Genomic DNA, 17,016 nt, shown 5'->3' with positions numbered 1-17,016 from the left:
GAGTTTTCGAGTCGAGTTCGAGCTTGGAAATTAGGTTTCGAGTTCGAGTCGAGTATAGTGATACTCGAGCTCGACTCGAATCATTTACACCCCTAATTATATCAACTAAACTTAACATAAAAAATTACATTAAAATAAAACATATTTTGTTTTAATTGTATAAATAACATATATTATTTCTATTAATTTTATAAAAACATAATACATTATCGAACATAAATTTTTTAAAACAAATATTTTTTATTTTAAAACAGTTAAATAACATGAAAAGAATTTCAAAACAATAAAATATTTAATCAACCCGTTCATCATCGTCGTGATCGTATATTTGTATGTCTTTCCTACTTATCAACATCAAGGGGATAATATATGGGGTGTTTAGGATTGTTTATTTGAAACGACTTATAATTTTCTACAAAAGTTTTTATCAACTTATTATAAGTTAGAATGGTTTAATTTCTTCAACTTTTTCAAAAAAAAAACCTTATTATCAGTTTGGCGTTGGTATAAGCTGTTTATCAAAACACTCAAAAGTGCTTATTATCGGTGTCACATCGGAATAGGTCAATAAGTTGTCTTTATAAGCAATCCCAAACACCCCTATGTGTTTGATATTTAGATTATTTTTTTCCTATATTTGATATGGATGGGTTTTTCCTAATTAGACGAGATAAAAACCAGTCTATAATATCATAAATTTAAAGATTTTGTTATAAATTATTTTATTACATTTTTACGCTTAAACATGTATTAACAACACCCTTTTTAATTTTCAATGGGGAAATAATTTCTACGTTAAATTTTAAGTTGACTGAACAAATATATCAAGGTAGCGACAGTAAGAGAGATTTATGGGTGATTTACTAAATACCTACACTCTCTTAAAATTATTAATATTACATTTGGAGATCATAAGGTCTAAATTTGAGGTTTCTTCTTAGGTGTGGGAGCGATCCTGGTCCCTGGACAAACAATCAAGAGACCAGCAGAATAGGAAGCATAAACTAGAAAAGCAGCAGGGATGACAAAAAGAAAGTAAGCTGATTGACTTACTCCAGCTTTCATTTCATAAGAAGAAACCCCAAATTTAGATCTTATGATCTCCAAATGTAATATTAATAATAAAATTATTAATATTACATTTGGAGATCATAAGGTCTAAATTTGGGCGGTTCCTCACTCTAGCAAGAAAACGGCCATTGATTATGGTGGTTATGCCAGATACATAAGAAGAAACCTCAAATTTAGACCTTATGATCTCCAAATGTAATATTAATAATTTTACCGGGTAATTAATCATTTACAATCTTTTACCGAGTAAGAAATATTTACCCGATAAAAAATGGTCTATACTAATAACCTTATCATGCTATTTTACTACCCAAAAATCTTATCCAGTAAGTAAGAGTATGACTTTCACCTGATAATGTAAGTGAAAACGGTGACTTGCCAAATAAACACTAATCCAATTTGTATTAATAAACAATTCCTCAAGATAAATTTATTAACGAATTATTCGACATACGTTTTTAAGACCAAGGTTCCAAATAAAAAGAGGCATGACAACGAGGTCAAACCTCAAGTTTTACACATAATAAAGATGCGTCTTGAGCATGTCCACTTTTTTAACCCCGTTTAAGACATTCTCGAAAAGATTACAAAGAACCAAGATAAAAAACTAAGGGCATTAACGTCAAGTAGCTCAGATATTAATGTTAATTATAAGCTGATACGATCGCTCATAATTAAAACAAAAAACAGGAAGAAGAATGGTTTGAGGAGCAAGTAAAAAAAGCGTTGATAAAAAGATTAATGAAAAGAATAAAGTGGTGGTATTTAAGTAAAAAAGTTTTGATTTGGTACGGATGGGAGTATAATTTATGTAACCGAAGGAAGTATATGAAGGCTCCCCACATCTGTATGTTTACAAAACACGTACCCACATCACATTTCCAAGTGTCACCTTCTCCTTTTCCCTTTTATTTATGTTGCCTTAATCCTATTGGCCTGCCTTCACCCTTAAAGAAACCCCTCACACCAAAACTCAAACCCTCAACTCCACACCCCCAAAACATGCTCCAAACCTTGAATCCTTACACCTCCACGGCTAAAACGGCCGAGATCATGGCTAGGTATAGGCCTATTGCACCAAGGCCGCAAGCACCACTAACTTCAAATGGTGGTGGTGTCGGGGACGGAGATGGGTCTGGGTCTGGGTCTGGGTCTGGGTCCGGCTCATCACCGTCGTCCATGTCTCCTACCATCCGGCAGTCTCCTTACCTGAGAAACGTATGGCCTCATTTGCAGTCCAGGCCAACTAGAACCAGGAAGAGAGGGCGGACGTCCCTGGGACCACCTCCACCACCCACCTTCAAGAGACCAAGGACTCTTCTACAGGGTCTTTCTCCACCATTCCACATCACCACATCTCCAGCCAGGAATCTTTCAATTCAGGGTTTTGCTCCTCTTCCGCTGCAACCAACCACCACCACCACCACCACCACCACCCTTGTCACCCTCCCACTCCTCCCTTGTTCTTCACCCCACCACATGCAATTGCAACCTAATGTCATCGACCTGAACAAGGTGGCGGACGTCCCAGAAGAGAGAGATCTCTTGGCACAATTGCAGAAACCCGCAACAGATGTCATTTCCCCCAGGCCAATTCGGCTCGTCCCCTCCACCGTCACCATCCGAGCCATCAAAGATGATACGTGTCCGGTCCAGATATCGATGAAAGCAGCAGAGGAGGTGGAGAAAGAATTAGAGTCACAGGTCTTGCCGGCCTTCGTGTCGGATTCTAACAACCAAGTGAGACTGGTGAATTCGGCTTACAAGGAGATGGTCGGCCAACCAGAATGCCCATGGCTGGAATCCATGATCACAGTTGGGGTTGCATGCAAGAGCATCTGTGGGGAAGTGGTGCTTAATTTCACGGATTTGGAGCAGGAGAGGAGTGGGTTAGGTGGGTTCTCGTGCTGGGCCAGGATCGAATGGGGGATGAATGGGAAGAAGAAGAAGTTGGTGAATGCTTTTGGTGAAGCAATGAGGTTGGAATGTGAATCCAAAGACTACAAGTTCGCTTGGAGGTTCCACACAAGAGAAGCCTCAGAAGCCGCTTCAAACGTATAGAGTGCAATCAAGAATCCTAAATAGATAGAAGAAAGTAGTGTAGCTATGTAGGGTGTATATTATTATATCATAAAGAAATATATATATATATATATAAAATATGAATATATATTCTAGTAGACTAGAGGATGATAACTACTTATCATCAGCAAGGTTACAGCTTTCATTTCATTTAAGTTTGTTAAAACAAAGGTCCATGATTATTCAAAAGAAATGAACAACAAAGTGTGCCTTTGGAAGGAGGCAATCTGTTTAGGCTTTTACCATCATGTTATTCGTGCATCTGCATCTATCTTGTAGAAAATCAGACTAACTTTGCTCCGTTTTTGGTGGTCCTTTCCATTTGAAATTGTCTGCATATGATTTAGCCTGCAGGGAGAAGATGAAAAAGAAATCAGCCATCATCCAATCCCATCCAGCTATATATATATATATATATATATATTATATATATATTCTGATATATGAACAAAAGAGAAACACTGGTGAAATTCTATACAGGTTTAAAGATTGTTGAAAAGTATGAATATAACACCAATAATTAAGAAAAGTGAGTTTTAGCTTTGGAAGAAATATACACCTTCATAATAGGACTCTGATGCTTCTTGACCTGTATAAAAACAATAATATATCAGCAAAAGGATCAATGAGTGGCTGAATACAATACAAATACAGCAGCAGCAGCCTACAAGATGATGAATCAGAAGGAAATATATATTCCTTTTGCTCCTGTAGAGCTCTCAACAACTGTCCCATTTCAACTTGAATCCTAGAAAGAGTTATGTACTAAAAAAATATTTATCGACAGCCCAGCCAGATGAAGGATCAATAAAGAATACCCAACCTTTGATTGGAGTTGTAACAACTTCCTCAACACTTCCATAGGATTTCATTCTATCAAAAACCTTTTCCCTTATATAAATTCAAAAACTAACAATCAATCAATCAATCACCATCCAAAACACATGTTCCTCTTCAAACTGACTGAAAAAAGAAGATGGTAGTTTGTGAATGCATAATAAAGAAAAACAGGATAAATTGATGATTGCATATAAGCTGATATCTTCTTTACTCTGGTCTACTCACTAGTAATTCGTATACCTAAATATGTTAAAATATGCAATAGGAATGAATGGTAGAACCATACCACATATTCCCAGCCATATTTCTCAGCAAATGCCTTTGCTGCATCCTCACTATCGAAACTGAGTCCTGCATCACCAACATTAGCATATGGGTCTCCTGTCGATGTCCAGCCCATTAATGGATTTTCCCACCTGAAATAGCAGCAACGGATGCATTATTAAGTATTATTATTTAAATATGATGCTAGTAGAATATCAATTTACCATGTCCTACAATACAAGAACCAAACCAAAAGGATATTACATGGATCACATCTAAATATTTCGACTCATTTGCACATTTAGATGCTACTACCGTACTATCAAGAGGATTCGCAGCCAAAGGTTATCTATCTAGCAGTAGATCCTTTAGATTTAACATCAACTATGCCACAACCCCGAATCGTTGGTGAAGAACATTTGAAACTGCACATCAGGTTATTTTGTCTACACTTTCTAAGTGATGAATAACAATTAAATTGGGATGTAAATACTTCAAAGGGTTTTATACTCTAGGGTTTTTGGTTTCTTAACAGGTTGATCTAAACAAGATAGAAGCAACATTAGCAGGTTGTGCAAGCCTATACTGTTATATCGGTCAGAATACAAAATATCGGTCAGGATCGATATTCGATGTATCGGTTATATCGGCGATATATCGGTTATATCGGTGATATCGGTCCAAAATAGCGGTTAACATAATATTTCTTAGAATTATATATATAATATGCATTAATTAGAGTTTAGAAATATAGTTTCAAAATTAAAACATCACATCATCTAAAATGTTCAAAAACGAGCTAATCGCAAGCAATAGGTTCGGCATCCGAGAAAAGAAGCCAAACCGTGACTCCGTGAGAAGTCTGAAGTTGTGAGAAGCCTGAAGTCGTGATTCGTGAAGTGAACTAGGTGTCTGTGATGTGTGAAGTCGTAACTCGTAAAGATGAAAAGAAAGGAAGAATACCGTTGGAAGGCAGACTATTAATTTCAGACCTAATAATATATGTTACCAAGCCCAAAAAACTAAGCCCATGAAATAACAAAAGCCCAAATAATTGAACCCTAAAAATCGACATATCGGTCCGATATATACATCAAAATATCGCTAAATATCGGGAAAAATCGGAAAATATCGCCGATAATATCAGGGACGATATTTTGACCGATATTTATGCAGCGATATTTTGCCTAGGGAGTTGGTAGCTGAGGATTCACATGAATTATGTTATACTTCATATGCTCTATCTTCCTTGGCTATTATGTTGTCGTTACAAGTTATAACATGTCAATGTTAGGATCAAGGATTAGATACAGTACGTTGTAGGAAATGAAAAACTCCAACAAGATAATTAACTTGTTCAGCAATCACGCTCATAGTAATTGCAAGGATTGCCTTGTTTCTCTTAAATTTCAGTGGTACATTTGAGAAAGAAAATAACACGATCCTTCTATGACAAGATCCCAGATGAATGATGATAAGAACAGAAGTGTCATTCTAACAGGTATACCCGACAAACCTTGGGCTCTTGTTAGGGGTGTGCAGGAATCATCCGATCCAATTAGTACGTGGACATCACAACTTGTGAAACTATGCATTTATTCTTTGTCAAATGATAATGAAACATAAATATTGCCTAGAAAATATCTAATACTTCTCTGCTGGGCAAGTTTGAACCCCCTTTAGAATACCAGAGAGGAAAAGAACACCGAAAAATAAAACAAACATTTAATCAAGAAGTTGGTAAATATGAGCAGTCAATGTACAAGATTTGGTCAAACAATCACCTAAATTGTGTTTTGATGCATGAGGTGAAGATCGCTAAAGAACAATTTGGGTGATTGTTCGACCAAATCTTGTCTATTGACTGCTCATAGTTACCAATTTCCTGAGAAAATGATTGTTATTATTTTCCATTGTTCTTTCCCCTCTAGCAAGCTATAAATTTATGTATGAGATGGAATCCAAATTAGTACCGAACTAATAAAGAAGATGGAAACAGATTAAATGGATGGTTACTTGAATGGAAAACAAAGGTAAACTCTAGCATTCAAAAGGCTAGAACTCTCCTAACATAACACTATTTTCTGCATGCGCTAAACCACCTACATCACCCCTCTTTGTACTAGATTTATAGTAAGTACCCAAAATACCCTTTCTAACCGCTTCTGGTATAACAAATATGGATGGGCTTGGGCCTAAGGTGGGTACATGACATTAACCCCCCCCCCCCCCCCCCCCTTGTCCTCAAGGTGGATAGAAAAAATAGAGAAAGCTGCCTGGTTACAACATCTCCCCAACCAACAGCCACTGAAGTCAAACTTCCAAAAATCCNAAAGAACCACCTTGTCCTCAAGGTGGATAGAAAAAATAGAGAAAGCTGCCTGGTTACAACATCTCCCCAACCAACAGCCACTGAAGTCAAACTTCCAAAAATCCAAGGTACACAAGGCTCGAGAACATCATCAAACTTCTAAAAAAATTAGATTTTCTCTAGGTAATTTTTATATTCCATTATTATTTGACAAAAAGTGGATGCATAGTGTCACTAGTTGTGGCATCCATTCCCTAACTATGGTTTAATATCAATATGAACTAACATCTCTATGCCTCCTTTTCTAAGACCAAGTTTGTCTTATATTTGGTATTGTTAAATCTGCTGTTACTATACCCATGTTAGTTTCCAACTCATTTTGCTCCTTCTAATGTTGTAGTCTGGGTGTAAGTTTCCCCATTTATTGATGCATCCAAGGGTCTATATTGGATTTGTTGAAACATCTCAAAGTGATATTCCCTCATTGATGACTGCTGAAAGCCAACATTCCTGTGTTTCGTAGTACTTAGGCTACAATTTTCTTGAACTGCCCGCTTCATTGATGATACTAGGGGTGCTCAAAAATCCGACCAACCCGATCAACCCAACCCAACGTGAAATAACCCAACCCAAAGGAACCCGATGTCTAATCGAGTTGAAAAAATTGTCAAACCGTAGGTATTGGGTTGATATTGGGTTACTATTATTTGAATCCAACCCGATGAACCCGATATCCTTTTATTTCTTAGATTTAATATGATTGTTGAATTTCTATTAATATATACATTAGACAATTACACTATCATGTATGCTTTTCATATACACATTTTCAATCTATTCATATTTTTATATAATTCATTCATATATATGTTCAGTAACTGTGAACATATATATGTAAATTGAGAAAATTAACTGAATGTGATATACGTAAAAAATATGGATAAGTTGTATCAAATAGTTGATAAAAAAAATATGAGTAGAGAAATAACATATTCAAGGTAAGAAGAATATTTAATATACCAAAGTATCAACCCGACCAACCCGTACGGGTTGGGTTGGGTTGCACTTTGGTTTGGGTTGGGTTGCACTTTGGTTTGGTTTGGGTTGGGTTGGGTTAAGATTTTTCCAAACCACAAGCATTGGGTTGGGTTAAGATTTTTCCAAACCGCAAGCATTGGGTTGGGTTGTTCAAATGTCTTCAACCCGATCAACCCAACCCATGAGCACCCCTAGATGATACACCAACCACTTTGGATATCCTCATATCAGAATCCTAGTTTGCCTATATATCCTTTCATCATTTCAGTTATTGACAGACTAATCCAATGTGCATGTAGTGTAGAGCTCCTGTAACTTTCTAACAAACACAGCCCTGCAGTCTGTCATCCTGTAAATCCTATGTTACATCCTCAGTAAGACATAATGGTCACAAGAAAACCTGGCAAATCCCACCATTCAACCTCCTTCATCTTATCCTATAAGTAACATTAGTATCACCTCTCACTCAATATGAAAGATGCCCTTGTTAAGAGCGTCATGACCAAACGTATCCTGTCCTCACCTCTCACCTTGATGCAGTTACAGTCACAATTCATCTTTTACGTGTGAATGTAAAGGTTAAATGAAAACTTATATTGAACACCCAAGTAACAGGGAAGGATACACAAAAAACAAATGTGCAATTGTTTCTTGGTAGCTGAGTAAACATAAGTACAAGTAACCACATATAGAAAATGGACCATGTTAAAAGTTGAATCATATAAGATGTACCGTGGCCTTTAAGCTGCCCTCCCGAAAAGGATTATTTGAACATCAATTCAATAGTATTAGTTTATAGAAAAGAAAGTTAGGCATATGCTAAATTCATACTTCTGTGTGGATAAAAAATTGATCTTCCACTTTCCAACTTTTCCGGAGCCTTGTTGAGATGCAGTGCGTGCGGGCGAATAAATCAAGACCTAGAATGCATAATTAAATGTTAAAACATTTATGCATATAGAAATAAGAAAACTACAATTTCAGTTGCCAACTTGCCATAAGATAACAGATAGAAATAAATCGAGAATAGAACTTCATAAATAATAGCAATAACACAGGAATCTTTAACATTCACCAAGAAACTTATATTGGATTCATTATGTCCCCAGTCATACTAGGCTAGTATGTTTCACCTTTTCGCTATGATTAGAAATTTAGAATTGTCATGGGCATGTCACATGTATAGTTTTTTACTTAATATACATGCATCTATATTACGGTGTTTGAATCAGCACAAACTTAATAAAGGAGAAGCCACTATAAGCAAACAGAAAAAGATAACAACCCAGTAAACGCAACATTCACAGCTCTTGTGAATTATGTTCGTTATTGCAGGCAAACAATATTAAATTAGAAGTAGACCTCTGTGTTGTTTACCAATCCTTGGCATAGACCTCAAAGCACAACTGAGGAAGCGCAGCTTCTTATCAATCAGGGATTCGGGGAGGGGTGGGGGGAGAATTCGTTGATGGAATGAAAAGAAAATAGGTACACAGTTGGAAGTAGTTAAAAGACATCAAACCAAGGTCAACAAAACCGGAAGAATCACAACAATGTTCATATGAGTCAATCCAATTCATGAAGCAAATGACGAAACAATATGTAACAAATCAAAATCCTATTTGACTTGCCTTTATCCCTGCCAATTGCTTGCTCCTTCATATTTGCACCAATAGGTATTTTACCCTAATTATAACCAAAATGGCATTCGTCAAGGGTTCTTTTAATGTGCATATTGGTCATGACTCCAGCAATGGTTCGTGTCATCTCCTTTCAGCACTCCTATTCTGAAATCAAAAGGGGTACCTACTTACTGTTTTATTCTGCTCTCTTTGCTTATCTTCTTCACTTTTGTTCCTTTTTTCATGACTCTGGCGAGGATTTCCCACCTGACCACCAACCAGAGTTGGTTGTCTCTATGTGCTCTTTTTTCTTTTTTTTCTGCTCTTTATATCTTAATTTTTTGTAGCTTTTCCTTAACCAAGAATGTTACCTATGTTTATAATTCAGTAAATACATTGACTATCTACACAAGACTACGGTGCTATTTTAGTACTAAAACAATTAAAGTTGTCACATACAATTGTTATCAAGCAACAACTTCAAAATGACTAAAGGGGGTGCCTGCCACTTGGGACACATGATCCTAGTATCTGATTTAATATTATGAAAATATGCCTTTGTTATTGGTTATAAAATTATATGTGAGGTGGTTTCGGGAAATTTGGAACAAATATTAAGATCTACAGGCCAATGTTATATTCCTCTGCTTGATACAAATCACAATGTAATGTCAATACATAATCTAACTGATTGGAACATAACAAAGGACATGGATTTTAACTTGAATAGAAGAGCCTGTAGGACGCTAGTCAGGATGCCTAACCAATTTTCAGCTGGGTTACATCCCTACTAGTTTGAGATAATAAGTTACTTGAACTTTAGTTCTTCAGAACATCAGAAAATGCTACTGCATTTACTAATATTTATTGCCATGTTAATCTTAACAAGTTCAATTTCAACAAAAAGAAACTTGCAATTATTACCAAATTGATAACCAAACGCCCTCTTCATCGTGGAAATGACTCGAGCCCTTGACTTTCATGGTCCAACCAAGTTACCAAACAGTCTAGCTACTGTACTAACAATAAAAAAATATTTAGCATTAGCAAGATTCAAAGTCTCTATGAGGATAGTTCTTCGTCAATGGTAATTAGCTTTTGTACGGCGTCTAATTGGATAAATCTATGCAGATTTCGATTTATAACCATCACGATTATCGTCAATCACAAACCCTCGATTCACCACAGAATAGCACCTACATGATGCTTGCATCTACAGGTAAACACATACAGATTATGAATCTATAATAAATAAAGGTTAAACTTTATAATGATTGATTGATAAGGGAGGTGATATGGGACAGACCCTTCGCCGAAGCTGTTCTTCAGGGATACCGGAGATCATTCCAACCTCACCGGGTTTGACTTCAACCAAAGCATCACTTGTGCAGGATCTCCTTCCCAACGCAGCAGCAACAGCCGATCCATGATCACACCGAGACAAGGCGACCCGGAAACCACGTCGTAGAATGTTCGCCATCTCCTGCCTCAAGATTTGTTGGTTGCGACTGTTACACACAGAGATGGAATGGAAATGGAACTGTCAACTTATTTTTCGTCGTTGGGTTCATATTCTTGGGCTGATACCCTGGTAAAATGTAGCCCAGAAACAGTGTATCGTTCGAATTTAAGGCTGTCTAGTTTTTTTTATTTAAGAGGAGTAAACTACAATTTTGGTTCTTGTGGTTTACACCTACCTACGTCCTAAATTTCATTAATGACAGTAATGATAATTGTAATTTGCATTTTGCTTTGAAAATGATAGTCCTTGAAAAACAACCTCCGGTGAAGATCACCACTTGAAAAACCACTTTCAGCGAAGACCTACTTGCAAAACCATCTTTGAACAGGAACAAAGACCTTCGACGTACATAGTGATGAAAAATACACCACCTTTATCCTTTGCTTTGAAGCTCTTTTTCCATTATTTTTTATATTTTTCTTCTGTTGTGTCTCTATTATGCAGTTCTTTTTTCATCAATCTTCTACGTCTCCACCACGTGAGGCTCTACAATCAACACCTCCTTCCATCTTTTGTAGATTTTGACACATTGGGGGACAAAGATTCTACATGTGGTGCCGATATCAACAAAGTAATTGACCCTTTCTCTTTTTTCCTTTTGTACCCCCTACTCTGATTTGCTATACACCATCCCGATAAGATGCCACATTTCAGGGTGGGACGTGAGGGTGGTGGTGTTTTGAGTGCGAGTGCATGAGGGTCATGGTGTTTGGTTCTGGAAATAATGGTGAGGAGATGATGGTTATTGGTCCAGAAGGAGTAAACAAGGTTGCTAAAGTTTGTAGAAGGGGGGGGGGGTGTGAATACAAACACAACTTACTTTTTAAATACTTATTGTTATAGAGAAAAATCAATCAATGAATTTACAGATTATTTGTAGAAGAAGATAAGATGAGAAACCTAATCTAAAACAACTTTACTTTGCTATATGAGATAACACTAAGAATCTTTTAACAAAGCTCACACTGTTCACACATGTCTGTCTTGTAATGAATACACACAATAAAGTTGCCAGTTGGAGAGGATGATTTTTACATCTATTTATACCTGAAGTATTTAATGTTGTGAAAGAGGTATGTGTCCTAAGGGGAGAGGAAATCATGATCTGCTTGTCCTTTTCAAAATTGCCTTGGCGGCTTTTAAATAGTGAATCAAGAAAGTGGCTATTCGTGAAAAGAGACAATAAAGTAGAACCTATATTGCACGTTTTATCATGAGTTACATGGTTTTGACTTTTGCAAAATAGAGAGAGGGAGAGAGAGAGGGAGAGACAAATACTTGATCTTCAGGATTTGGCTTCAGCATAGAAGAAGGAACGGTGAAGGTGTCTTCAACACTTGTTGAGCTTCTTGTTGATCAGTGCTCACGTTATCGAATAAGTAGTTACTCTAAAACCACTTGTAGGAACCCAGATCCTCAAATTACAAGTAATAAATGCCAAATTTAGTATATGAGAGAAAGCAAAGAGCATTAACTATTATACTAGACTATATAGAGATGAAGGCGATAAAATAAATATAAATAGTAAAGTGGAGCATCAAGGTCATCATGTGTGTTGATTAGCAATATGAGAATACAGAAATCACACCAAGAACACACAATAGTGCATGCATAAAAACTCTCAGAAAAGCTAAATTTCTCTCTAACAAGTACAAGATGATTTTATTCAAAAGCTAAACAGATCACCTATTATAGCCTATAAAAGAAAAGTCAATCCACCAACGGTTGATTTCTAAGTGTAACTACATGTTTGAAATAAACGTTTCTAGTATACATGGCAAGCTATGATAGGCACATTGTACTTGAGGAGATCTTAAAGTTGAATGTTGAGTGTAAGTGCAGAATTGCGTTAGAGGCTCTATGTGCCTAGGCAAGAGGCTCTGATTGGCTAGGCTAGAGGCTCTTCCTCTTTGACACGTTCTTCTTTTTAAGTTTTTTGCATCTTCGATAACTTCAGCTTTGGCTCTGTTGAACTAACTTCTCGTAAAGAAGTCCTCTAGTTCAAGGACATGGCTTCTTTTTACAATACTTTTACAATTAAGAAACATGGCTAACAATCTCCCCCAAAATAGTGACACTAGAAAGCAAGAGGCGAACATGGTCCTTGGTTAAAAGATTTCATTTAAGCAAAAAACAAGATTACAAGTAATCACAATGTTTATATTACAAAAAGATCATTAATATAAATCTTATGATAATGCTTGATCAAATCTCTGTAATTGAGGACCTTTTGTATGCACTGGATGATCTCGATTATTGCCTCTAGCTGCAACGACTCTTTGTCAATTCTTTCATGTATACCCCTTGTGCAACCATCGTAGAGTGTCAGAAGAGCACTTGTGTTTCAAAAGTACTCTTTAGAAATCTCTGGTCCTTCAACCTCTGCTTCTATTATCTTTGTTTCATTGTCTTGTTCTGACTCAGAGTCAGAGTCAAGAAAAATCTCCTTTTGGTTTAGTAGATATAGATATACTTTCACATGAATTTTGTGTTTCAAAAGATCTACACCATTCTTCAGCATTGATTTTGATAATCTCTACATCAGTAAGTTTTCTTTCATTTTCATAATCTTTTGATTCTCATTCTTTTGTAAAGAAAATTTTATATCAATCATAATACAAGGAGCGATCTCTGGTTCTTCTGAGTTAGAACGTAAGCAATGCTCCAAAGCTTGTTGGTCCCAGCTGGATCTACGTAGTTATAGGATCAGTTTGTAGAAGGGGGTAAATACAAATACATAAACTTTCACTTTTAAAAATTATATATTGATACAGAAGGATCAATATAAATTTTACAGATTGTTTGCGGAAAAGATAAGGTAAAAAAAACCTATCTAAACAATCTAAGGATACACACTATTACATTTAGCAAAGAGAAAAGATTTTCTGTAAGAATTAAAGACTTAAAAAAGTGTTCTTCACTTGTTCAAAGTGGTTCTTTCTCTTTAGAGAGAGTAGTGAGAGAAGTAACTTCTTGGGTAAGTTTCTTAAAGAGGAAGAGTGATAACTGAATAGAGAGCACTCAACTATTTATACCTATTGGATTAAATGCAATTCAGAAGTACACAACATGTGTCAAGATTTTGGAGGGAAGCTTGTTCTTTGCTACAGTGAACAGTCCTGTCAATGTTCATCAGCAGTCTTCTTTCTAGAAAGTAGGTAAGCACGATAGAGTCAACTGAATGGCTTCGTACTGTACTATACTCTTAAAAAAGGTATGGGTTTGTTCTTAGTGCGTGGGAGGACAAGAGAAAAACAATCATGCATGGAAAACATCATTTGATCGTTGAATGATGGGATGACGTTGGAGGTCTCTTCAGCATTTGCTGAAACTTGTGCAGTCTTCGCACTTATGTAGATGAGCTTGTAATCACTAAATGTCGCTTTAGATCACGAACACGCTATTATTTAATCTTCAGTTTCTATCTTCGACATCGCTGAAGGTTCTTTGGTGTGAGTTTTGTCTTCTTGAAGTATAACGGTCACTGGAAAGTTACAATACATGTTCAGCGATCACTGACCAGACTTAACGATGATCACTGAAATTGAATAAACACACTATACTTCGACAAGTAAAAGGGATTATCATCAAATCAATGAAAGAGGATCAATAATCTTTCCCTATTTGATGATGACAAAGCAATATATATTTTTTGCCTAAGTTACAATAGTAAGGAAAAGTTAAAAGTAAAATACAAGTCCTTTTTAACTATTTTGGGATCTTTTTTACTGATTCAATTTTCTTATATAAGTTTACTTAAGTTGTAAAGGATTACAAGTTTAAGAGAAACAAGTACAAGTTATGATAACTAAAACTGAAAGCATATTCACTGACTGAAAACTGTCAGTGAATGTAAGAGTAAACTGGAACTCATAGATACATGTCCCTATTACTCTTTTAAGGGATCTTTTTCAGTGATACTGGAGAAATACTCATATTATTCATTGGAAAGATATAAGTGTTACATCAGTAAATTTTGGACCTATTACATATAAGTTGTACACTAAAAGTAAAGAAAAGAAAAACAAGATTTACAAGATAGAAAGTTTTAACTAATCTAAGTCGCTGAAGTCGATGTACCCAAGTACTTCTTCTCCAAGCTTCTTTTGACGTAGATATTCCTTTCTAATCCTACGTTCCATCGTCTCACCATTTAGGTCATTGTCCAACCAAGATCTTAGAAATTTGAGGTAATATATTGGACATAGACGAAACTCATATACTCTTTGAAAATTGTACTCACCATCATGGTTAATCAATATAAATCCATACTCAGGCTTGAAATGCATAGTGTTGGGTGTATAAGGACCCTTCACTGGCAGAGAGAGATTCAATAGAGAAATATCTAGCTTCTTCGAGTCCTTTAGGATTTCCTCTAAGGAGAACTTGGTTTCATGTTCGTTCCTCAGAGTTGGTCCATCATTAGAATCTGAAGGTTTTCTTTTTCTTCCTGTCATCAATGCTGGCACTGAAGGAATAACAATATACCTGGACATATTCTTCGATAATATGCTTGTGCCTTGACTTTGAGCACTGGATGGCTTGGCGTATCTCCAGCCATGTATCATAGACATATTGACCAAGGTAAGAAGGATATTCAGTGATCGCATCAAGGTTGTCTCTGGTGATGACCATGGAGATAAGCATTCCTCCATCTTTCATGTATTTGTTGATTGTGACGTTTGAGATATGATGGGGGACCTATTCTTTTCTTCATATGATCTTCGTTCCATTTCTTGTCGCGGTCCCTCAACGCTAGTGCTCTTTGATGTTCATGTTCAACTTGTGAGAGCAGCTGGGCCTGGGCCTTGACGGGGTTCATCTTCTTCGACTTTCCTTTGGGAAGAACTTTAACGACAAGTGACTTGTCTAGTTTGAGGCTGTCTTTAGTCTGTTGACGTTAAATATGAAGTTCTTCCTCGGCCTTGAGCGCTTCCTCTCTTTCAGGAAATGTGACAAAGTCAAACTCACCACAATCAGAGGTATGAAGAGGGATTTTTACTCTAGTTTGATCGAGGTACTCCCATAGCTGAGTCATTTGTTGGTCAAAGAAAGCTCCAGATGTTGGGTAAAAGGTATCATTTCATCTGGATGACCACAGGGAATGGTGGAGGTGATACGAGAGGAGAGAGGTTGAGTAGCCCTGTGAACAAACCTAGAGTTTTGAGCAACCCTTGTAGGGTCGATAAGCTTGAAGAGAATGGCCAAGTTTCCATCTTCAGTAACACCTTTGTTCTTGGAGATAGTGTGCTGGTTTCCTTGAGATTTCTCTTTCTCCCCGTGGGATGAAGATTCCCTGAGAAAGACTCCTTTTTGAGTTGGGGCAAGTCTGGTGTGGTATTGAATGGTGAAGTCGTCATCATCATAAACTCTGGAGGTTGTTCAACATAAACTTTCTTTTAAAGTTTTCCATTTAGGAAAGCACTCTTTACATCCATTTGAAACACTTTGAAGTCTTTATGGGCAACAAATGCTAGAAAGAGTCGAATAACTTTGAGTCTAGCTCTTGGTGTGAAAGTTTAATCATAGTTGTTCCCTTCTTCTAGTCTGTAACCCTGAGCAACAATAAGAGCCTTGTTTTGGGTCACAACTTCTTGTTCATCTAACTTATTGTGATAAACCCACTTGGTGTCTATCACAGATTTGTCAGATGGACGTAGGACAAAGTATAAGACATGGTTTCTATCTAACACAATGAGTTTCTCTTGCATGGCAATGACCCAACTAGGGTATGAGATAACATCATTTATCCTCTTGGGCCCAACTTGTAAGTCCACAATTGATCAATCTTCATATACCTTGTAAGAATCCATGGCAGATCTATGTTTAACACTCAAGAACATGTAAGGAGATTGAGAGAGAAAAGGTCAATCTGGTCAAAGCTTGTAAATCTCTCAATGTTTACGTATCTTTACAAAATGAAATCTCCTTACCAAAATTACACAAAGACAAACTATTTATAGGGTCAAAGTATTAACCCTTCAAAGTCAAAGTCAAACATCAAGGAAAGTCAAACACGATGACTTTTACAACAATTATAGACGATTTTATTGTTTCAAGACGAATACAATTTAACACTGATTTTCAGTCCTAACATTCTTCCCCTTTGTATTCAGGCTTGAAGGAATTTACGCGCTTTGAATCTCATTTGAACTTTGTCTCTTTAAGCTCTTTATGACTTCTTGAAAAACAATCTTTACTTTGAAATCTTCAGATGATCGTTAGTTGAGAAAATCTTCTAACATTCTCCCCCTTAAATGTAGAAC

General features: G+C 36.5%; 2 protein-coding genes across 3 annotated transcripts; one reads left to right on the top strand and one right to left on the bottom strand.

Moving 5' to 3' along the window:
• The first annotated feature begins 2,062 nt into the window (after nucleotides 1-2,062).
• LOC112503972 lies at nucleotides 2,063-3,374 on the top strand. The gene has a single exon (XM_025107936.1). The coding sequence runs from the start codon at nucleotides 2,074-2,076 to the stop codon at nucleotides 3,130-3,132; it is 1,059 nt and encodes a 352-aa protein (XP_024963704.1). The 5' UTR covers nucleotides 2,063-2,073; the 3' UTR covers nucleotides 3,133-3,374.
• LOC112503973 (NADH dehydrogenase [ubiquinone] iron-sulfur protein 4, mitochondrial-like) lies at nucleotides 3,278-10,828 on the bottom strand. 2 transcript variants are annotated; one of them, XM_025107937.1, is made up of 5 exons: nucleotides 10,535-10,826; nucleotides 8,438-8,526; nucleotides 4,280-4,409; nucleotides 3,713-3,742; nucleotides 3,278-3,501 (listed from the first exon to the last, which is right to left on the bottom strand). In XM_025107937.1, the coding sequence occupies exons 1-5, from the start codon at nucleotides 10,706-10,708 to the stop codon at nucleotides 3,442-3,444; spliced, it is 483 nt and encodes a 160-aa protein (XP_024963705.1). In that variant the 5' UTR covers nucleotides 10,709-10,826; the 3' UTR covers nucleotides 3,278-3,441. The 2 variants fall into 2 exon arrangements, with proteins under 2 accessions (XP_024963705.1, XP_024963706.1); XM_025107938.1 differs by lacking the exons at nucleotides 3,278-3,501; nucleotides 3,713-3,742 and adding an exon at nucleotides 3,799-4,116 and having other exon boundaries at nucleotides 10,535-10,828.
• Nucleotides 10,829-17,016: the final 6,188 nt, after the last annotated feature.

This window comes from Cynara cardunculus, unplaced genomic scaffold (assembly GCF_001531365.2).
Source record: "Cynara cardunculus var. scolymus isolate 2C unplaced genomic scaffold, CcrdV1 Un_Scaffold_4256, whole genome shotgun sequence".
Taxonomy (NCBI): Eukaryota; Viridiplantae; Streptophyta; class Magnoliopsida; order Asterales; family Asteraceae; genus Cynara; species Cynara cardunculus.
This window is presented reverse-complemented; position numbering and strand designations above follow the sequence as displayed.

Excerpts from the sequence above, each read along its gene's own strand:
- LOC112503972 (XM_025107936.1), top strand. The coding sequence starts at position 2,074 with ATGCTCCAAACCTTGAATCCTTACACCTCCACGGCTAAAACGGCCGAG.
- LOC112503973 (XM_025107937.1), bottom strand. The coding sequence starts at position 10,708 with ATGGCGAACATTCTACGACGTGGTTTCCGGGTCGCCTTGTCTCGGTGT. Across the intron at positions 8,527-10,534 it reads AAGAACAGCTTCGGCGAAGG|GTCTTGATTTATTCGCCCGC; the intron begins GTCTGTCCCATA and ends TATGCATTCTAG. Across the intron at positions 3,743-4,279 it reads AATATGGCTGGGAATATGTG|GTCAAGAAGCATCAGAGTCC; the intron begins GTATGGTTCTAC and ends GTTTTTATACAG.